Source organism: Haliotis rufescens, unplaced genomic scaffold, assembly GCF_023055435.1.
Source record: "Haliotis rufescens isolate VD_foot unplaced genomic scaffold, xgHalRufe1.0.p SCAF_30, whole genome shotgun sequence".
NCBI lineage: Eukaryota > Metazoa > Mollusca > Gastropoda > Lepetellida > Haliotidae > Haliotis > Haliotis rufescens.
Genome location: NW_025964002.1, coordinates 4,943,187 through 4,967,335, shown reverse-complemented (window position 1 = coordinate 4,967,335; position 24,149 = coordinate 4,943,187). Strand labels below are relative to the sequence as shown.

The window sequence follows — 24,149 nt, the reverse complement described above, 5'->3', positions numbered from 1 at the left end:
AGCAACCCATGCTTGACCCGCGAAAATGCGGGATCGGGATCGGCTGGGCAGCCTCTCTGATTTGGTTGAGGTATGTCATCGTATCCCAATGTGTAGATCGATGCTCATTATGTCCGTCACTGCATTGTCTGGTTCAGACTCGATTATTTACAGACCACCGTCATGTTGATGAAATATGGGTGAGTGCGACGTTAAACAACAAACAAACAAACAAACAGAAAACCCTACTACGACCTGCCTTGTGTCTGTGTACATACCCATCACGGGCATGACATGTCTGACACACCGCCATGCCGACCTGTTTCCAGCATACTGCTTCCTGGATCCAGTCGGACATCGAGCCTCATCGAAGCTGCTCAAGTAGGACAATTGCGGGCCATGACACTGCACTGACTTTGTGAATAGGGCCTTCGATCATCATGTTCACTTGTGCTGCACATGGCCATTGTATCACATATTTGCCATCGATTGCCGTGTCTTATTTGATTGTCAACCTTAGTCTGGGTATTTCTATGTCATTTGTTGATTTTTCATTGCTCTTGTGTGGTTATTGACTAATTTCACATTCTAGCTTTGTACGTACTGGTTTCTGGGTTAACCTTAGAGTTTAAATTTAAGAATGAACTTAACTTTACCTTAAGGAAAATGTGAGAAGATGAAATGTAAATATGTCTACAAGATGCACGTATTTCCTATAAACAGGTTAACGAACAACCATTTCATTTTTATAAAGTTGAATATATTACTTTTGTAAAATGTTTCATAATATATTAAATTTGTGTTGCCCAAAGTTCATTGTAATATAAAGACTCTCAGTTGCGAGTGTAACCCCTTATTGCCGGAGGGGGTCACGGCTGGCCCCGTCGTCTAAGGCGACGCGATTCGCTGTGCAGAGTTGCGTCCCTTGGGCACGCCAGAAACCTATGATTGTGGGTTCGAATCCCGCTTCGCCCCGATTATGTTTCTAGATTTGTCAGCACCATACCCATGCTCGTGGGTTTCACCGAAGTAGTAAACGTCTGAAACCTGCATCACTTCGGGCTTTCCTCCCACATTAAGCTAACATGCCGTGATATAACTGGAATACTGTTAAAAGCGGCGTAAAACCCAACTCACTCACTCACTCACTCTTCTCATTCTCCACCGAGTGAGTGAGTTGAGTTTAACACCGCTTTTGACAGTATTCCAGTTATATCACGGTGTGTCAGCTTAATGTGGGAGGAAACCCACGACGGGCACGGGTATGGTGCTGACAAACCTAGAAACATCGGGGCGAACCGGGATTCGAATTGCGGTGCCTTAGATGACTGGGACACTTTTAATGGTAGAGCGTACTGGGGCTTATAACACTGTGCGTCATGAAACATAATTCGGTAGCCGGAGTGTAAATGGGAGACCCATTTATTTACCACAACTGATGTCATAACCTTTATATTCGAGCTGGTGTTATTAGTTATCTATTCCAGTTAATGTCATTAGTTATTGATCACAGCTGATTCTAAAACTTATTGATCACAGCTGATTCTATTACATATTGATCACAGCTGATTCTATTACTTATTGATCACAGCTGATTCTATTACATATTGATCACAGCTGATTCCATTAGCTGATTCTATTACTTATTGATCACAGCTGATTCTCTTACTTATTGAACACAGCTGATTCTATTACTTATTGATCCCAGCTGATTCTATTACTTATTGATCACAGCTGATTCTATTACATATTGATCACAGCTGATTCCATTAGCTGATTCTATTACTTATTGATCACAGCTGATTCTATTACTTATTGATCACAGCTGATTCTATTACTTATTTGTTCCCGCTGATGTTTCTACTTATTACCCTATTTGAATTTATCGTTGCTGATGTTAAAATTTATTTATCCCAGCTGATGTATTTACTTACACATCTAAGCTGGCGGCTTTGATGTCGTTAGTCCTGTGACGTCAAAAAAAAACAAGCGGGTCATTGCTAGACGCGGAGTAAAATCCTACCTATTCACTGTGTTACATGCATTGACATATGTAAGTTTGCGTGTCCAGCGTTGAATGCGTGAGTGAACCTCGCATCACCACATGTATTTGGCTCAAATAAACAACCCGAGAAACTTCTTCATAGAACAGTCAGTCACCCCAAATGATCTGACCGGTATTGTCCTAATGAAGTGGTTTCTTGCGTGTAACTTCTTTTCACAATAGAGCTCATGTCCAACGCACAAGCCTATTTGTCCGGGTTCAAACAATGTGACCTAAACCCGGAATGAGAACGTGCACACTGTTACCGGGATCGACCGACAAAACCCCGAGCTCTCTCCCCGTCTATACACTGAACTGCCCATCGCTCGTGAAGCTACATACCACGCGCTGCTTACTGTTTAAACTATTTCCTTTAGCCGCAAGGGGAGAGAAGCAAGCAATATTAATGATTCTTTCTATTAAATCCTTTTTTTTCTAAAAGAATACACAAAGAAGTCTTTTTTTTAAGGAAAGTGTGTACATTCATTGTAATTTTCATCTTACATCATATGATTAAAACATACTGAGGTCAGTATAGTAGCTCACATTCCTCACGCCGTTGTATAGTAGCTCACATTCCTCGCGTTTGTATAGTAGTTCACATTCCTCGCGCCGTTGTATAGTAGCTCACTTTCCTCGCGCCGAAATATAATAACTCACAGTTCTCACACTGTGTTATAGTGGCACCTTGTTCTCACATCGTGTTATAGTAGCTCCTTGTTCTCACATCGTGTTATAGTAGCTCCTTGTTCTCACATCGTGTTATAGTAGCACCTTGTTCTCATATCGTGTTCTAGTAGCCCCTTGTTCTCATATCGTGTTCTAGTAGCTCCTTGTTCTCATATCGTGATCTAGTAGCTCCTTGTACTCACATCGTGTTCTAGTAGCTCCTTGTTCTCACATCGTGTTCTAGTAGCTCCTTGTTCTCACATCGTGTTCTAGAAGCTCCTTGTTCTCATATCGTGATCTAGTAGCTCATTGTTCTCACATCGTGTTATAGTAGCTCCTTGTTCTCACATCGTCTTCTAGTAGCACCTTGTTCTCACATCGTGTTCTAGTAGCTCCTTGTTCTCACATCGTGATCTAGTAGCTCCTTGTTCTCATATCGTGTTCTAGTAGCTCCTTGTTCTAACATCGTGTTATAGTAGCACCTTGTTCTCACATTGTGTTATAATAGCACCTTGTCCTCACATCGTGTTATAGCAGCTCCTTGTTCTCACATCGTGTTATAGCAGCTCCTTGTTCTCACATCGAGTTATAGTAGCTCCTTGTTCTCACATCGAGTTATAGTAGCACCTTGTCCTCACATCGTGTTATAGCAGCTCCTTGTTCTCACATCGTGTTATAGCAGCTCCTTGTTCTCACATCGTGTTATAGTAGCACCTTGTCCTCACATCGTGTTATAGCAGCTCCTTGTTCTCACATCGTGTTATAGCAGCTCCTTGTTCTCACATCGAGTTATAGTAGCACCTTGTCCTCACATCGTGTTATAGCAGCTCCTTGTTCTCACATCGTGTTATAGCAGCACCTTGTCCTCACATCGTGTTATAGCAGCTCCTTGTTCTCACATCGTGTTATAGCAGCTCCTTGTTCTCACATCGTGATCTAGTAGATCCTTGTTCTCACATCGTGATATAGTAGATCCTTGTTCTCATATCGTGTTCTTGTAGCACCTTGCTCTCACATCGTGTTATAGTAGCTCCTTGTTCTCATATCGTGTTATAGTAGCTCCTTGTTCTCACATCGTGTTATAGCAGCTCCTTGTTCTCACATCGTGTTAAAGCAGCTCCTTGTTCTCATGTCGTGTTATAGTAGCACCTTGCTCTCACATCGTGTTATAGTAGCTCCTTGTTCTCATATCGTGTTATAGCAGTTCCTTTGCATATCGTTTTCTAGTAGCACCTTGTTCTCACATCGCGATCTAGTAGCTCCTTCTCATATCGTGTTCTAGTAGCTCCTTGTTCTCATATCGTGTTCTAGTAGCTCCTTGTTCTCATATCGTGATCTAGTAGCTCCTTGTTCTCACATCGTGTTATAGTAGCTCCTTGTTCTCACATCGTGTTATAGTAGCTCCTATTTCTCATATCGTGTTATAGCAGCTCCTTCGCATATCGTCTTCTAGTAGCTCCTTGTTCTCATATCGTGTTATAGTAGCACCTTGTTCTCACATCGTGTTATAGCAGCTCCTTGTTCTCACATCGAGTTATAGTAGCACCTTGTCCTCACATCGTGTTATAGCAGCTCCTTGTTCTCACATCGTGTTTTAGCAGCTCCTTGTTCTCATGTCGTGTTATAGTAGCACCTTGCTCTCACATCGTGTTATAGTAGCTCCTTGTTCTCATATCGTGTTATAGCAGTTCCTTTGCATATCGTCTTCTAGTAGCTCCTTGTTCTCACATCGCGATCTAGTAGCTCCTTCTCATATCGTGTTCTAGTAGCTCCTTGTTCTCATATCGTGTTCTAGTAGCTCCTTGTTCTCATATCGTGTTCTAGTAGCTCCTTGTTCTCACATCGTGTTATAGTAGCTCCTTGTTCTCACATCGTGATCTAGTAGCTCCTTGTTCTCATATCGTGTTCTAGTAGCTCCTTGTCCTCACATCGTGTTATAGAAGCTCCTTGTTCTCAGATCGTGATCTAGTAGCTCCTTGTTCTCACATCGTGATCTAGTAGCTCCTTCTCATATCGTGTTCTAGTAGCTCCTTGTTCTCATGTCGTGTTCTAGTAGCTCCTTGTCCTCATATCGTGATCTAGTAGCTCCTTGTTCTCACATCGTGTTATAGTAGCTCCTTGTTTTCACATCGTCTTCTAGTAGCTCCTTGTTCTCATATCGTGTTCTAGTAGCTCCTTGTTCTCATATCGTGTTCTAGAAGCTCCTTGTTCTCACATCGTGATCTAGTAGCTCATTGTTCTCACATCGTGATCTAGTAGCTCCTTCTCATATCGTGTTCTAGTAGCTCCTTGTTCTCATATCGTGTTCTAGTAGCTCCTTGTTCTCAAATCGTGACTAGTAGCTCCTTGTTCTCACATCGTGTTATAGTAGCTCCTTGTTCTCACATCGAGTTATAGTAGCTCCTTTTTCTTACATCGTGTTATAGTATCACCTTGCTCTCACATCATGTTCCTTGTTCTCGCTAGCACTATAAATCGGCATCAGTCCGGTCTAGTGCAAGCAGACACACACACACACACACACACACACACACACACACACACACACACACACACACACACACACACACACAGACGTTCATGCACGTCGCTATATAAGTGCAATAATCTTTGACGCGACGTTAAACCAAATTTCACCGTGGGGTCGATCGTAACAAAAGACGTTAACAGATGGTTTTTTTTGTTACCCTGCTTGGAGCTCGGCATTAAGCGAATGAAAAAAGAACTGGCCTGCATAATGTAACTGAGTGGAATACCTGTGCTTAATAACGACGTGGTATTTCAGTGGGCTGTCACCATAAAACTAGCATAATTCCAGACTAGTACAAACGGCAAAACACAAGTGTATACACGTCGCTGTATGAGTGAAATAGCCCTCATTTCATCTCACATCTGACAGGACGTCTACCTCTGAGACCTGCCTTGTCGGTAAAAAGGGCCAACTCGTGGACCTAGCAGCAGAATTGGAAAATTATTTGCGCTTTTCATATAAAATGCGAAGGAGTTTGTTCGATACAATGGCGATATCTCGGATAATTAACATCGGTGTCCGCCATGGGTGTATACAAAGTCCCTTTCTATTTTGCCTTTTCGTAATTAAATTACATATCAAATCCAAAATAACTGAACCGATGCCATACAACTACGTCCCGAAACAGTTAAATTACTTTTGCTACTTTTCGCTGATGATATAGTCATTTTCTGAGAGGAATACCTGTAAAGCAAAAGCAAATAAAAGTATTAGAGGGTCATTGTGATGGTTCGAAACTACCCTAAATATGGATGAAACCATATTTGTAGTGTTTACTTAATCTAGGAAAGAATAAATGTTATCGTAAAGGAAATCCTGTAGAAGGTTTTTTCTATTTTTTTAATACTCAGGTCGGCTTTCTAAGTAGATTTACTTGGTCAAAGAATGCACATAAAATTACATTGCAAGCCATGCAAATTTTAGTAGCAAAACATATGTATGATGTTTTGTATAAAATATTACACACCCGATTTTATTGCATGGGTCAGAAATTGGGGCCTAAAACATGTGGATGTTATTGAAAAGGTACAGTTATATTCATGTAAAAAGTGATTGGGTGTCAAGTCCAGCATACACGACGAAAGGGTACATGGGGAATGTGGAAGGTGTCCCAAGTATCTCTGAAGTTATTAAAAGAATTTTAAATAGTTGGGCAATGTATTAAATATGCCATCTGCAAGATACCTTGTATTGAAAATGAAATGAAAATATCACCTTTCTATGTGTATATCAAGTGTCTATGACTCACTGTCAAAAAGTGATGATACCAGGTGTTTGCGAAAAGGGGAGCGTATCCTGCCCCATCGGTACATGTGGTACAAGTCCAAATAGGGAATTGCATCGGACATCATTTTGCCACTGCTGCCTCAAATTAGGAAGTGACCTCCATATGTCTACCAAAAAACGTTTTGAAAGCTTTACTGAGCCCTGGAATACTGTAACCTGTATGAAACAACCTCTGAGCAAGTCATATGAAGCTCTTTGAAATTTAGTAGAAAGGGCATGCTCGATTGTAACAAAAGTTGCGACATGTTGATACCAGAGTGAGTGAGTGAGTTTAGTTTTACGCCGCTTTTAGCAATATTCCAGCAATATCACGGCGGGGGACACCAGAAATGGGCTTCACACATTGTACCCATGTCGGGAATCGAACCCGGGTCTTCGGCGTGACGAGCAAACGCTTTAACCACTAGGCTATCCGACCGCCCCTGATACCAGAGAAATATAGCTATGTACATTCATCTTGCTCTGAAACTATTTGTTTTTGTAACACATTCCAGACTATGTAGGAAAGGCGATTCGCAGTACAGCTCTCTTGCTGCATCGCGCTATAGCCGACCACATCCCCTTTTCGCTTTATTGCCACATCACTATGGTGTCGTGTTATCGCCATGTCATGTCGTACTATCGCTTCGTTATGCTGTGTTATCGCTTCGTTATGCTGTGTTATCGCTTTGCCGTTGCGTGTTATCGCAATTTTGTTTCTTGCTGTATCGCAATATCGTATTGTAAATCGCTTTGTCGCGATATCGTGTGGATATTTCAGGACGATATATCGATGGCCCTTCTAAGCCACCATACGAATATTATAGATGGAGCATGATTCACAACAACTGAAAAAAAGCTTGATATTGATATGACACACACAGCTGCAGTTTTGACTCTATGGCTATTTCAATTTTCTTTGTAGAATATATTTCAATCGATAACATACATACATGTAGCATGTGCATAATTTATCAATCTCATTTATAAGTATTGACGTTTATTTTTAATTTTTGCAACTACATGATAATTCGAATAACTGGAAAACAGTTCTGGAGGAGGGTTTCCATTGACACGTCACCGACCAGTATAGTGAGTGAGTTGGGTTTAACGCCGCTTTTAACAGTATTACAGTTATATCACGGCGAGTCAGCTTAATGTGGGGGGAAACCCGAAGTGATGCGGATCTCGGACGATTACCACTTCGGTGAAACCCACGAGCACGGGTATGGTGCTGACAAACCTAGAAACATAATCGGGGCGAACCGGGATTCGAACCCACAATCATAGGTTTCTGGCGTGCCCGAGGGACGCACCTCTGCACAGCGAATCGCGGCGCCTTAGACGACGGGGCCACCCGTGCCCCCCGACCAGTATATGAAGGCGAGTTATGGTACACATTACAACACAATACAATAACCACACGGTTTGCATTGCAGGCGTGAGTGGCCCCAACCTCAAACCAACAACTCCCTTCCTGTAGCCAATAAACGAGCACTGGTGCATTTATAACTGCGATTCGGATGGATTGTTTCATCGATGTTATATCGTATTTGCACAACATGCATTTTAGACCGTCTAAAAGTACATATTACGAAACTTTCACTTTCAAACAGGGTATATTACATTCACTTTTCATTTGGATGTCAGCACACTTTCAGACTCAACGTTAAAATGCAAAATCTAAAAGATTTAAAATTTAAATATGTCTTCTTTACGATTACATTAATCAAATAGTTGTTTGTATGTGTGCACATGCTGGAGGTAGAGGTGTACAAGCATATATGAGTACAGTAAACTACGGTTATAACGAACTCAAAGGGACTACTAATTTTAGTTCGTTATAACCGTAGTTCGTTATAAGCATATATACAGCATAACTACAGCAAATAGTTGGGACCAAAAAGTAAGTTCGTTATATCCGTCAGTTCGTTATAAGCGTGTTCGTTTTAACCGTGGTTTACTGTATACACACATGTGCATGGATGCACCAAATTGTTCATGTACCGATATATGTATGTGTGTAATTGTGTATGTATGTGTGACTTGTATATTCGCATCGTAATGTTTGCAACAGTAGGTACAATTAATCTAAATTTATTATTTTATGTTTAGTTCACTCTTATTAATTGTTAAATGTCCTTTGTAGGGAGAAGTGTTTAAAATAGGTTTAACCTGTTCACCAATCCCATTCCTTATTTTTGGAAATAAATATTGTTTAAATCAACATTAAAATGCGTTTACAGATCCTGTTTTTTATATAGAAGTTATATATTTTTTTAGGAACATTGTTGTGACCCGCAGATATCAATATTCCAGTTATACCACGGAGACCTGTAGATAATTAAATCTGGGTCGTGAATACTAGTGGTTGACAGCATGAGCAACGTGGGTGTTCGATGACAAACAGACAACCGGATACTAGTATTCATCGTAATCACCCTACCCCTGTTACAGACAGCCGAACCCGTGAAATTTCGGGTTTATTGATTTCAGCAAGCCGTGCTCGTCTCCAGTCGTCAAGATCCGGGCTAGAATAGGTCTTCAGAAACCCATGCTTGTCCTAAGAGGCGACTAACGGGATTCGGTAGTCAAGTTCGCTGACTTGGTTGATGCATGTCATCGTATTCACGTTGCGTAGAGCGATGCTCATGATGTCAATCACTTCATTGTCTGGTCCAGACTCGATTATTTACAGACCGTAGTCATATTGCTGTGCAGAGTTGCGTCCCTTGGGCACGCCAGAAACCTATGATTGTGGGTTCGAATCCCGGTTCGCCCCGATTATATTTCTAGGTTTGTCAGCACCATACGTGAGTTTCACCGAAGTAGTAAACGTCTGAGACCTGCATCACATTGGGCTTTCCTCCCACATTAAGCTGACACGCCGTGATGTAACTGGAATACTGTTAAAAGCGGCGTTAAACCCAACTCACTCACTCAATCACTCAATTAAACATCGCGAAAATTGGCTTCACGTAAAAGACATCGACAGCGGTATGTACACAATGGTGCCAAACTAAACTGCCGTGCAAAAGAATATATACAATTGAAAATTGAAAACTGACAAACGTTATCAAGGCTGAAAACAATCGAAACTTAAGGTCCAAAGCACAACTATACTACCCGTATCAATTACATCACCATCGAATAACCATGTCTTGTTTGTTTCATTTTTAGCAGCTGTCAAACACAGGTGTGTACTTCTTTCCCCGGCAATTAATGTAAGATGTCCGAAAATAGGTGACATTGCAAAGATTTGTGACGTCACAAACAAGCGTTACAGTAGGGCTGACGAGACAGTTCGACATAACGTTTTTTTCCGTGACTGACCGGAATCTGATACAATTGGTCATGGGCTGGTGTCACACCTGACGCCGCGTGCTGTGACCCTCACGGAATACAACGTGCTTAAGTAGGAGGGTGCGGCCCGTTGCTTACACGTGTCTATTTCACCGGTATTATCACTGTTAAACAATAGCATCATTCCATTGTCCCGGTAACGTTCTACTGAAGACGTACAACCGAAACAGACAATGTTTCACAATGACATTAAAATATACGGATTTCTAACGCCTGTCCGACTTGTTCGTCGTACCTAGTGTTTATAAATGATTTAATATGTCAGTTGAGGCTTATTTCGTTACGATGAAACGTGTGTTGGTGTCGGTCGTACTATTGGCTTGCCTCCTTCGGGTTGCAGCGAGCGCTTATGGGTATGGAAATAATTGGAACAGAGCATATTATAATTACATGAAGTACTACCAAACAAGATATGGAAGGTGAGAATGCACATTTTTCATATTATTTAATAACATCTTAAAAGTAAAAATTATGTTTAACAAGTGAAAGAGAACCAATTGCCTCTTTCCAAATTACAGTTCTTTCGGATATTCAGCTGACAATTTATGATTTATTTTAGGTAAAAAAAACAAGGGAAAATTATTTTTCCAATAAACCACCAACCCCATCCGGAATTTACCTTTTTTTCACACACATTGACTGTTACTTGTCCCGTATTGCAAGTAAGCGCATGGGCTAAACCGCTGGTTGCGTTCTGGCGCGTGTTTCGGATAGCTTATTCCATCACCATCAATCTTTCTCTTTTCATTGTTTTTAATAGTCATTGTCTATTTTTCCAGTTTCATAAAATCATCCAATCAGTGTGACATAGGCATAAACAACACGTTCTTCAACAGTCAACCACATTGTTAACTTACACAGACCTAGTTACGCTCCATCGAAAACAAGAATAGAGAACAATTTTTGAACAGGTGTTGTCTGATGATTTAGACCTTTGAACAAAACCAAGTTTAAAACCAAAACATTGTTATCGCTATGTGTCTTCATTATTGTTACGGGGCGGTGGGTTAGCCGTGTGGTCACTCACCCACTCACTCACTCACTCACTCACTCACTCACTCACAACTGTTACCAAAAGTTATCAGCGACAGAGTTGGCTAGCTATACTTTGTTACTAACCGCACAACAACGCACCTGTGATTGCATATAAACCAAGGGTTTGTTGTACAAAAATCAGAAACCCTGACATGGCAGTAATTGCCCAAAGCTAACTGAGGAACAATCTGTGTCGCACTAACTGACAGGGTATTGATACTGTAACGAATGTTACCGCCTCATTTGTTTCAAATTTGTACCCCACGAGCCTACATGATAAACTTAGGAAAAACTTCAATCCTTGATCTATGGGGCATTTTTACAACACGTGGAGACCATGGATACAGTTACAGATACATGTCTTCAGAGGTTCAGGACAATTGTTAAATGTGAAATAGATAATCTCACCCGAGTGTCTTTTGATATCAAATATATCAACACGAGTTGATACAAGTGGAAAAATTCCGAGGCTTGCCGAGGATTTTTGCCACTTTTATCAACGAGTGTTGATATATTTGATATCAAAAGACACTCGGGTGAGAAATTTGTACCCCACGAGCCTACATGATAAACTTAGGAAAAACTTCAATCCTTGATCTATGGGGCATTTTTACAACACGTGGAGACCATGGATACAGTTACAGATACATGTCTTCAGAGGTTCAGGACAATTGTTAAATGTGAAATAGATAATCTCACCCGAGTGTCTTTTGATATCAAATATATCAACACGAGTTGATACAAGTGGAAAAATTCCGAGGCTTGCCGAGGATTTTTGCCACTTTTATCAACGAGTGTTGATATATTTGATGTCAAAAGACACGAGGGTGAGATTTTATTTATCATCCAACATCATTCTTCCAACTTTTTCAATTTGGAGACAGTAATTAGCAGCAATCTCATTAAAATCAGATCTTAGTTCTCGCTACCGCTAAACGGTAGCGAGAACTAAGATCTGATTTTAATGAGATTGTAATTAGCAGTGTCTTCAGTGTAAAAAGTACTGCCAACAGTATCAGTAGCAGAGCCATTAGTGATGTCATTTGATTGTGACGTCATGGTAACCAGTGATGGCACAATGGTCTGCAAAGCATTGTGATGTAATTTCATTGCAGCGATATCTACAGTGTAGATATCGCTTGATCTCATCCAAGCGATATCTCCTGTGGGAGCCAGTTTTGGATGATAAAGCAAATTCCATCTGAAGTTCACTGAGAAAACAACATGTGAAATGCTGGATTTCCTCATTGATAACATCTATGTAAAATTTGGGGATAAGACTGATGCTAAAGTTGACTTTGTGATGTGAGTTTTGAAGTATCTGACTCAGGACCATAGGTAATGTCGGCCATGGGGTCAGTGACGTCAGGTGCTGATAGCATTCGTGCCACGAGCCCCCTTGTATCGACCATTTCACAGTCCTCACCATAAAGGGTTAATCACATAAAGGGACTGTTATTGAATCAACTTCGTATCAAAGAATAACTGTACAGTGACGTATGTGAACAATGAAGTCTGTTAGGCAAGTTCGGTTGGTTGGTTGGTTGTTGTTTTACACTGCCCTTAGCAATATTCCAGCTATAGGACGGCAGTCTGTAAATAATCAAGTCTGGACCAGACAATCAAGTGATTGACATCATGAGCGTCGATCCACGAAATTGGGATACGATGACATGCATCAACCAAGTCAGCGAGCCTGACCACCCAATCCTGGAAGACCTATTCTACCGCGGAGAAGTAGGGAGAGCACGAATACATGATAGCAATTTCTTTTATTCTATGTACAACGTTTCAGAGCTACTTCTTGCTCCTTCATCAGGTGAATGCTTAGTTAGTGCATAGAGTACTATATAAATATATATACAGATAGATACATAGATACATAGATACATAGATAGCTAGATAAAATACAAAAGTCCAAAGATGAGCTGTATAATTTACTCAACCGGTTTCACGAATGTGATTTTCAAGAGTTATTTATATCCTGATGAAGGAGCAAGAAGTAGCTCTGAAACATCATTACAAAGAATAAAAGAAGTTGCTATCCAAAGAAAAGTACCATGTATTCATATGTGAGTGAGTGAGTGAGTGAGTATGGTTTTACGCCGCCTTTTTGCAATATTCAAGCAATACCAAGGCGGGGGACACCAGAAATGGGCTTCACACATTGTGAGGAATGTGAGGAATCGAACCGGGTCTTCGGCGTGACGAGCGAACGCTTTAACCACAAGGCTACCCCACCGCCCCTATGTGAACAATGTTCTTTGATTCTTGTATACCTAACCCTCGTCCTTACCCCTCAGACAGAACCCGTACGGTCAGCTGGCGGGCTACCAGGTCCTCAACTCCGCTAAGTGGATGCCGATGGGCGTCTATAACAATTACTTCTGCAAAATCCTGGGTTCATCAGTCGGAAAGAGAAGCATTCGACACAAACGGATTGTACCAAACAGAGGACTCTATCTCCCGGATTACATGATGTCTACGTCGATTCTTAGACGTTACGCCAACAGGTACTTCGGGAAAGACAAGGTAGACGACCTTGACCGAACATTACGGCAGTTCTTCAACGTCAGTATCGACGCTTACATCCACGGCATGATCCGACGGAAGCAGCAGGGATACCCTTACAAAAGTATCCGGGATGAAATGCTCCGTGGCCTTCTGTCGCGGTACAGCGGCATGGACAACCCCAGATCTGTCAACAACGCCCTCCGCGCCATCAACATCTTCAACAAGGCAGGACAGGCTCAGGTTAGAAGACATGCAGATGCTTATGGCTCGTCAAGTAGGTGAAACACAAGGGTTTTTTGTGAACATCATACTGATTTGTTATCTTTATGATGAATATTCTTTTGAAAAGAACTGTGGTGAACAAACATATGATCTTAGAAAAGAAATTGCATTGATGGCGATAATTATTATGATTATTATTATTATTGTTGTTGTTGTTGTTATTATTGTTATTGATTTTGGCAGTGATGTCTTATGAATATCGAAAAGGTTGTATCGCTTTTATTCGTTATTATTATTATTATTATTATTATTATCATCATCATCATCATCATCATCATCATTAATGTTGTTGTTGTCGTACAGTCGACCCTGATTTTGGCAGTGATTTTTTTATGAATATCGAAAAGGTTTTATCGCGTTTATTCATTATTATTATTATTATTATTATTATTATTATTATTATTATTATATAGTTGTCTCTAATTCGTTACCCCCCAGACTGCATGAATCTGAGTCCCCACGGCCAGCAGTACCTGTGTAGTTATCTCCACTTCGCGATGAGCATCACCCAGGTCTGCGGCGTGAACAACCTCGTCTCCATGCTCTACAACGACTGCAGCTGCCGAGGTGGTCACGGTCCTGATGTTGTGTACGTGCCCATTGACAACCCGCATCCCAACCCAGCTCCGGCAACCGCAGCAGCTACAACTGCTACTACCACGTCTACTACTACCACTACCACGTCCCCGGGGTCTACAGTGAGTACAGACCCGTCTGCCACCACCACCACCACGTCTACAACTACGACAACCGCAACTCCCTCAGGTAGTCATAGTGATGTCATAGCCGATTTCTGTTATAACTTCTTAAAGTTTATGCTTGTTGTTACCCTGCCTGGCGCTCGGCATTACGAGGATACAACAACGACTGGTCGGCTCGGAGTCAGTATACTGTGTCTCAGTGGAATATCCATGTTCCGTGATATCTCAGTGAGTGCTAGCACTATAAACCGGCCTTAGTCCGGACTTATACAAACACACTCACACACACACATACGCACACACGCATTCTCGTCGCTATGTAAGTTAACCCCCATTTTCACCTCCCCTTGTCTGCTATACCTCATGTTATAGGTGAGGTGAGTTGGGGTTAAACGTCGCGTCAAAGATTATTGCACTTATATAGCGACGTGTGTGTGTGTGCGTGCGTGCGTGCGTGCGTGCGTGCGTGCGTGCGTGTATGTGTGTGTGTGGCTGCTTGTACTAGTCCAGACTGCTACCGATTTATAGTGCTAGCTCACTGAGATACCATGCCGCAGTTTAACATGAATACCCCACTCAGACACAGTATACTGACTACGATCCGACCAGTCCTTGTTTCGGCCCCTTAATGCCGAGCGCCAGACAGGGTAACAACAAGTACCATATTTTAACGTCTTTTTGGCGGTCTCTTCATGTTATAACTGGCTAAGACTAACATTTAGTCTGTGAAATCTTATATTACACAATACCCTTTCTGCCTCTCAAAATTAAAAAACAATTTTACCTATAGAGCTAGATAGAGCTTTTGTATACGTTTCTAGATTGATTTGTTTTCATAAAGTAAATGTATTCCACAGTCATGGTGCAGGACTATAACTGGCTCTGAGTGGCTGCCTGTGGTTATGCAGTTTTAAGCTCATGAAGTTCCTATCTGACGGGAATTATTCACATCATGACATGGTTGCATCCGTGTCACATGTAACCAGGGCGATACGCCACTGATTGCTGGACTTTCCGGGACTCCATAACCTGGTGTCTGTGTCGGACTCCATAACATTCTGCCTCTGTTATAATCCGGACTCCTTAACCTGGTGTCGATGCCGGACTCCATAACCTGGTGTCGATGCCGGACTCCATAACCTGGTGCCTATGTTATAATCCGGACTCTATAACCTGGTGCCTATGTTATAATCCGGACTCTATAACCTAGTGCCTATGTTATAATCCGGACTCCATAACCTAGTGCCTATGTTATAATCCGGACTACATAACCTGGTGCCTATGTTATAATCCGGTCTCTTTAACCTGGTGCCTATGTTATAACCCGGACTCCATAGCCTGGTGCCTATGATATAACCTGGACTCCATAACCTGGTGCCTATGTCATAATCCGGTCTCTTTAACCTGGTGCCTATGTTATAACCCGGACTCCATAGCCTGGTGCCTATGATATAACCTGGACTCCATAACCTGGTGCCTATGTCATAATCCGGACTCCATAACCTGGTGCCTCTGTTATAACCCGAACTCCATAACCTATTGCCTATGTTATAACCCGGACTCCATAACCTGGTGTCGATGCCGGACTCCATAACCTGGTGCCTATGTCATAACCCGGACTCCATAACCTGGTGCCTATGTTATAACCCAGACTCCATAACCTGGTGCCTGTGATATTACCCGGACTCCATAACCTGGTGCCTATGTTATAACCCGGACTATATAACTTGGTGTCTATTCCATAACCCGGACTCCATAACCTGGTGCCTATGTTATAACCCGGACTCTATAACCTGGTGCCTCTGTTATAGCCCGGCCTCTATAACCTGGTGTCTATTCCATAACCCGGACTACATAACCTGGCGTCTATACCAAGCTATGTAATTAACGATCCACCTGGTACTGCGCCAGTGATGCAGTCATTGGTGAAATTAAGTTTTTTGTTATTTAACACGCGAGTAAACAATGTTTGTATAATGACCTGCCCAGAGCTTGAAGCTGCCACGTGGTCTCTGTCGCCCTGTTTGATGCCATTCTCCCCCCATTCTCTCCATGTTCCAGACTGCGGCATCAGCACCATCAACCCGGCGCGCGACTTCCCCCTCATCCGCTACATCCTCCGACAGTGGCGCATCGTCGGGGGGATCAACGCTCAGAGTGGGGAGTTCCCCTGGATGGCTGTCGTCAGCGCCAATGGCGGCCTCTGCGGCGGCAGCATCCTCAACTCCACACACATCATCACTGCTGCTCACTGTGTCGAGTAAGACTTGGTTTTACACGGGATTGGTGGGTGGTGGATTCAGGGAGCTCAACATTGAACATCACATACCCTCAAAGTAAAAAATTAATAAATCCAATAAATAGTACACTACGTTCATGATGCATCAAGAAGGGGAGAATAATATATAGTATCATTATGAAAAAGACCCGTGAAGATCCGGGTTAGAATATGTCTCAGAGGCTAGTAACGGGATTGGGTGCTCAGGTTCGCTTGCTTGGTTGATGCATGTCATCGTATCCCAATTTCGTAGATCGATGCTCATGATGTCAATCACTGGATTGCCTGGTCCAGGCTCGATTATTTACAGGCCGCCGCCATATAACTGGAATATTGCTGAGTGCGGCGTTAAACAACAAACAAACACCATCAAACATTATAAAAAGACACTATGTAGGCTGCATGAACTGACCAATATGTTTCAATTATTCACCTTTCGGTAAATATACTGCAGGATTCTGCGTTAAGTGGTTGCACCACGCGCCCCTGCAGGTAACCGCCCACGCATGTGGCATTCAGTGCAAATAGTAGAGGATTGAACTGCTCATAAACTTGGGAATTCGTGCTTGAAATGAATTTGAAATGTACGTCAGCATACTGCAATAGACAATGAACAGATGTTAGATAGCACCACATGACATGTTCTCCAATACTTAGATGATGTCTGTGTTTATACGCACACTGCATGTATGTCCTACCATTTTGCATTTCATGAGTGAGTGAGTGAGTGAATTCGTGAGTGTGTGGGTGGGGGGTGGGGGTGGGGGTGATTGCTTGGGTGGTTTGGTGAGTGTCGGGTTAAAGCGGTTTTATACAGTGTTTCAGTTAAATCAGCGCGTTTCAGTTTAATGTGGGTTTCAGATTAATGTGGGTTTTTGTAGTGTGAGTGTGGGTCGTTTACCACTTTGTTAAATCCCAATAGGTGTGATACGGACAGCAGTCCTGACACGGCAAAGAGAATGTGCTACCCGTGGCCCACATTTGTTGCAAGCGTCTGTGTACCGGGAATGTGCATTGTGGCTGAGGCAGTGGTGCCATGGTCGTCCTATGAGCCAATTAATGAAGATCGGGGGATTGTGTCAGTATGCCCTGACGACGTAGATCGTTGCTCCCAATATCAACCACGCGTTTACCTGGCTAAGTCTAGAGTATTGAAATATAGCTGGAAGAAACATTATTCACAGATTGGGGCTGGTCGGGTAGCCTAGTGGTTAAAGCGTTCGCTCGTCACGCCGAAGACCCGAGTTCGATTCCCGACATGGGTACAATGTGTGAAGCCCATTTCTGGTGTCCCCCGCCGTGATATTGCTGAAATATTGCTAAAAGCGGCGTAAAACCACACTCATTCATTCATTCGCACATTGTGCCCTCTACAGTACATAATAAGGACGTGTGCATATTATCAAGAGAGGATAATACATTTCAGTGATTTTGCGGCAAGTACAATAACAGTAGACGTGGGCGAACAAGACCGGTTCAACGACAACGACCACACAACGTTCCAGGTGTCGACAGTGACGGTCCATGAGAACTACCAGCCTGGCTCTGAGGGTGGGGAAAGAAGCAATCTATTCAGTAGCTACATGTAGGCGCGGATATTTCGTTTGGGATATTCACGTTTTATAGAATTATATTTAAGCTCCAAACCTTTTCGATTTTGTTTTATCATCGCTTGGTTATTAGTCTTTCATAGATTTAGTAAACTGCAAAAGAGAGTATACATCCATGTTTGGTGGTGGCTAAATATTAAACAAACAAGACATGGTTATTCGATGGTGATGTATTTGATACGGGTATTATAGTTGTGTTTTGAACCTTAAGTTTGCAGTGATTCGGCGTCTGTTTCAGTCTAGTACAGTTTGGATAACGATTGTGTATTTTTTTGGTGAAATTAAATTTTCAATACTTCCTTTTGCCCGGCTGTTCAGTTCGAGGCGTATACCAGACTGTAGACATGGTCGGTTCTCGCTGTTGTGACTCTGTAAGACAAAAACCGAATGTGTTTCTAGGTTCTAGGTAGAAAGACTTTACATCTTGTACTTTTCGGGGCGGTGAGGTAGCCTAGTGGTTAAAGTGTTTGCTCGTCACGCCGAAAACCCGGGTTCGATTCCCCACATGGGTACAATGTGTGAAGCCCATTTCTGGTGCCCACCGCCGTTATGTTGCTGGAATATTGCTAAAAGCGGCGTAAAACCATACTCACTCACTCTACTTTTCTGCTGATGTCCCCTCAGCGGAACAACGCGCCATTTACAAGACCGCCTCAGGAGGTACAGGTATACAGTGAATATCCTAAAGACTTGATATGAAGAAAAATGTGCCTATTGATCAGAGGAATATCATAATTTGTTTGTTTCAGCTAATGATATCGCCTTGTTGGAACTCTCGACGCCTATAGACTTCAACACAATTACTGACGCCGCGCCTATATGTCTCCCTAGCGGCACGTTCACAGCCACCGTGGGTGACGGCACTGAGTGTATAGTAGCTGGGTGGGGGACCCTCTCATGTAAGTCCAGTCTCCCACACTACGGGGGGGGGGCATAATTGGCTCCATGATAATACATGCTGGTTGGCGATAATATATTCCTTCTTATTCACAGTTGTTATTGTATAACATTAACCATTAAAACAAAGGGGACAAGGGGTTAGGGCATCCCAGTTCGTGCTTCAGAGTTAAGTCCCTTGACCATGCCAGGATCTGCTGGTCATTGATTTAAATTTCTTAAACCCAACTCTGTCAGTTCGAAACAGATGACAATCTTGATAGTTGTACCATGCAAAAATCACTGATATACACTGTGTAAAAGGTTAAGCACCATATAAAATAGCATTTTGTATAAAACTGTTCCTGTATCAATTTTCTATCGAAACTAGTTTACTTTCCCTACTCATAGAAAACAGAAACAGATGATCTGATCTTATGTTTTGTAATTGTTCCATGGCAATAATAATCTCACTGTTACAGTTCAAGGTCAGATCCCAAACATCCTTCAGGAGGTGTCAGTTCCAACGTACGCAGGGACGTCGTGCACGGCAAACTTCAACACCAACCCCACTACCCCGGCAACGCAGCTGTGCGCAGGCGCACCTGGTACCGGCGGGGTCGACTCTTGTCAGGTCAGGCAGTACAACGTGTAGATTTCCCAATCAATGGTATCTGTTTGGCTGGCAAGGGAACTGTGGCAATTCTAAAAGCATAAAATATTATATTGTTTAAATCTCCGTTTTCTCAATTTTGTTGTAAATCGGAAGCGAACGAATCACGTTGCACTCCGCATATATAATTTTGCATCAGTTAGTAGTAGAGGGCGTATTCTACGCCATTTACATATTGATACATGAAACTAATTGCTATAGCCCTAAATGAAACAAGTCTGGATTGTCCACAGGTTCCCATTTCAGACAGTGATAAATGTAACTAATTGTTAAATCATACAAGTCAGACTAGACTGTCCCACAGTTCCTGAATCATACTACTTTGCCATCCGCCCAGTTCTTACTTTAATGCTCGAGCCCTAAATGAAACAAGTCTAGATTTTCCACAGGTTTTCCCATCGCACTGGGCCTCTTTCCAAATTATATCTGCTTGCTTGTTTCTATCAAAAGAATATATTTTCAGACAGTAAGCGTTTGTCTAATATTAGACACAAAAGACCATGTATCAGCAGAGACCATCTATCATATAGTCTCTGGTACCAGGTAGTTCAATGTGAACATCAGTGTGCAACATCATCACCGAGGAAGTCCCCTCCACTCCTGCTCAGGAGTCAATCACCGGGTCGGGCAGAGGGCAGCGCCTCAGGCTAACTGATGCGTTGATTCTCACGTTTGACCTCCTAGCTGTGTAACTTTTCCGCTATGATGCAACTCACCTCGGTGTCACAGGTCGCATGACATGGCACTGGAGGGTCAGATGACATCTGGGAGTTATGTGTACTGAATGAGACCGATGGGTTAATAGGAGCCCTGCTTCTGGGACCTTTACACCTTGATATGTGCTGGTGGAGTTGCTCTCCATACACCGTAATGTGTAATCCCACATGGAAATACCGGCGCTACTTCTACCTTTTAAGCGTTAAAACTCTAAAATATTCTACCAAATCATTACGTAAAAAGAGATTACATTCTTGAATTATATACTCTATGTCACGGAATATACCAACTGTACGGGGAATAACACATGTACTCTTGTAATCATTATCATTATTATGTTATTATTATTAAAATGATATGTATGTACTAAATAACTATGTATCAATAAGTCCGTGCACTGAAGAATATTTTAGGCACATTCACTTCGAGTTGGATGGATACGTGCGCCGAGAGAGAAGGGGGGGGGGGGGGGGGGGGGGGAGAGAGAGAGAGAGAGAGAGAGACACACACACACAGAGACACACACACAGAGAGACACAGAGAGAGGGGGGGGGAGGGAGAGGAGTAGTGGTGGTAGAGGTGTGTTTCAGCCGAGAACTTTTAAAATGAACCGTCAGATGTACACATTGGACACATGTGGAGAATCAATCGTACCTGGATCATTGGCGTGACAAGCCAACGCTTTAACTACTACAAACATAAGAATACACAATAACAATAGCGACTAATAGACTGTTAAATACAAAAATATAAACTGTGAAAAACACTCTATACAATTTCTTTTCACTTTTATCTGCAGCCATCAAATATTAAAAATAGTTTTAATATAGACCGATTATTAAAGGGGAAATGACAAAACGTCATAAATTCCTATTAACCATCAGGTATGCCAATCTCCTATACAGACCCGGTAACACAAATAACCTATGCAAGTCTACAATGCTTAGGCAAATCTAGATTTCTTTATTTCTGGTTTCCTGAAAAGGTGAGATGAGGTGAAATGGGGTTTAACGTCGCGTCCAAGATTATTGCACTTATAAAGCGACATGCATGCACGTGTGTGTGTTTGTGTGTGTGTGTGTGTGTGTGTGTGTGTGTGTGTGTGTGTGTGGCTGCTTGTACTAGTCGGATGGATGGATTTAGGAGATTTAACGTGCGCTTTCCGACTATTAGCGTATTTCGCACACGGGGAAGCACTTTATACTATTGGGAGAAAAAAAGCGTAATAAATAAATAAAGAAGTGCGACCCAAAAAAATGTAACTTTTACAGCACTAATCTAATAAAAGCTAAGGGGCAGTGGGTTTGGCTGGGGGTGTGTGGGTGGTAATAAAATACTCAATAATATGGAAAAGTTTGGGCGTGGGTTGGAGGGGAGAGGGTCAGGCGTGGGAAGGCACGGCGTCGGCGGGCGAGCTTGTGTGGCGACGAGGGCGTTTACTGGGAAACGCCAGCGAGGAGGAGGTTGGCGAGCTTGCTTTCTTCATTGGAGATGTCTTGGAAGGATCCCTTGATGAGGCGAGCTGCCATGGCGGCGATGAAGTGGTCTGGGCAGGCGAGTTCGCTCTGCTCCAGAAACTCCTTCAGGTCGGTGAAGTTGTGGATGTCATGCTCAAACCGTTCGCCCTCTATGGTCTGAACCATGACCAGGGATGGTAAGGGGCGACTGCTTGGCTTAATCCAGTTTGTGCGAGTTCCGCAGGCCGGTGGTGGTAGGCTCTTGTGGGCTTCCAGTAGACTGGTCGCTTCCCGGGAGAGAAGTAACCGCTGGTCCTCCGGTTTTTCCATTGGAACTCGGTCCGGGACTGGGTCAGTCTGGACTTGGCTAGAGTTGAGAGACGGGCCTGGTGGTGTGGCGGTCTGGGTCTCCGTGTTTCTGCTTGGTGGTGATGGAAGAGGGGGAGAGTCGGGGGAGAAGATACTTTTCCTGTTTCTCTTCTTTCTACCATGTCCTGTCCCTTCCGGCGTGCGAAAGGGCTCCTCCCCTCTGGATTCGAGGGGAGCGAGTTCCAGTGCAGCTGAAGGGGGTGGAGGGGTGGTGGGAAGGCTCTCCTGGATCTCCATGGGGGCGACTGGTGGAGCCTTCTTCACTGTGGGCGGCTTGGCCTTCTGTACCGGGCGTGGTGCAGCAGGGGCAGGGGCCGGGGTCTTGTTCTCCTTAGGCTTGGTCTTGGCCGGAGCTTTGACCAGAGGCCTTTTCCTTTGACCTAAGTCGAAGGAGATGGAGAGGGTGGAGGAGTTGGACTTGTACGAAGTCCGAAGGGAGTAGTCCCCGACCCTGTAAGCCAGCAAGGGCTCCAGGATGGCGACTAGCTCCCTAGGTAGAGATAGAGCGATATCCCTCATGGTGATAGCTTGGGTTGAGAGCAAGGAAGGACACGTCTGCACGGGGCGAGTGTCCAAGCCGAGATGTGTTGTACTAGTCCGGACTGATGACTATTTATAGTGCTAGCCCACTGAGATACCATGCCGCAGTTTAACATGAATACCCCACTCAGACACAGTATACTGACTCCGAGCCGACCAGTCCTTGCTTTAGCCCCTTAATGCCGAGCGCCAGACAGGGTAACAACAAGTACCATCTATTAACGTCTTTTGGTATGACGCGGCCGGGGATCGAACCCCGGACTTTCCGCTCTCCGGGCGGACGCCCTACCACCAGACCACGGAGGCGGTCTTCCTGAAAAGGACTCCTTTCTATTACATATTTTAAGGCATTTGCAAAAAATGAAAATGTAAAACATTTTCAATATCGGAGACTAAATGTATGGACTAGAAAGTATGCACGTGCATGTCTATAGCGACTATTGTCTTGTGTTCCCAGGGAGACTCCGGCAGCCCCTTGTTCTGTTCCGTCAACGGCCGCTGGGTGCAGTACGGGCTCGTGTCGTACGGTGACGGGTGCGCCAACCCTGGCGAGGCAGGAGTCTACACGGACGTCTCGCAGTACGTCGACTGGATCAATGGCGTCTAGCTACAACCGAGTTAATTTACAACCAAATCGATGCTTAACTTCTCAAATTAATTTATTTTTACTTTCATTTCTATTTCTCCCACAGCTGAGTGTTCTGTCGCCTCAATTAGACTACCTTGTATTAGGCATTGGTGGAACCGTTGTTGTTTTGTTTAAATCTGAAAAATAACACCATGTTTCGTTTCCCATATTAAGTTGGATGTATTTAAACAAAATCCCCGTTTTACTCTTGTTGTGTTCTTATTTGCTGGACACAGATATTACAGTTTGCACCACATGAGTGAGTTGGGTTTAACGCCGCTTTTAACAGTATTCCAGTTATATCACGGCGTGTCAGCTTAATGTGGGAGGAAAGCCCGAAGTGATGCAGGTCTCAGACGTTAACCACTTCGGTGAAACCCACGAGCACGGGTATGGTGCTGACAAATCTAGAAACATAATCGGGGCGAACCGGGATTCGAACCCACAATCATAGGTTTCTGGCGTGCCCAAGGGACGCAACTCTGCACAGCGAATCGCGGCGCCTAAGACGACTGGGCCACCCGTGCTCCCTTGCACCACATTACAACCTGATCGGAATGAAACACCCCATTGCTTAGAATAATAATTAATAATATTATGTAACATTTTCGGGGAATC

At 43.2% G+C, this 24,149-nt stretch overlaps 1 protein-coding gene across 1 annotated transcript; it reads left to right on the top strand.

Annotated features, from left to right (window-relative positions):
• The first annotated feature begins 10,110 nt into the window (after positions 1–10,110).
• LOC124116279 (serine proteinase stubble-like) lies at positions 10,111–23,907 on the top strand. Its single transcript, XM_046477541.2, has 8 exons — positions 10,111–10,270; positions 13,190–13,674; positions 14,121–14,447; positions 16,445–16,643; positions 18,088–18,212; positions 19,021–19,170; positions 19,630–19,781; positions 23,361–23,907. Exons 1-8 carry the CDS (start codon positions 10,137–10,139, stop codon positions 23,508–23,510), a joined length of 1,722 nt encoding a protein of 573 aa, XP_046333497.2. The 5' UTR covers positions 10,111–10,136; the 3' UTR covers positions 23,511–23,907.
• The last annotated feature ends 242 nt before the right edge of the window (positions 23,908–24,149 follow it).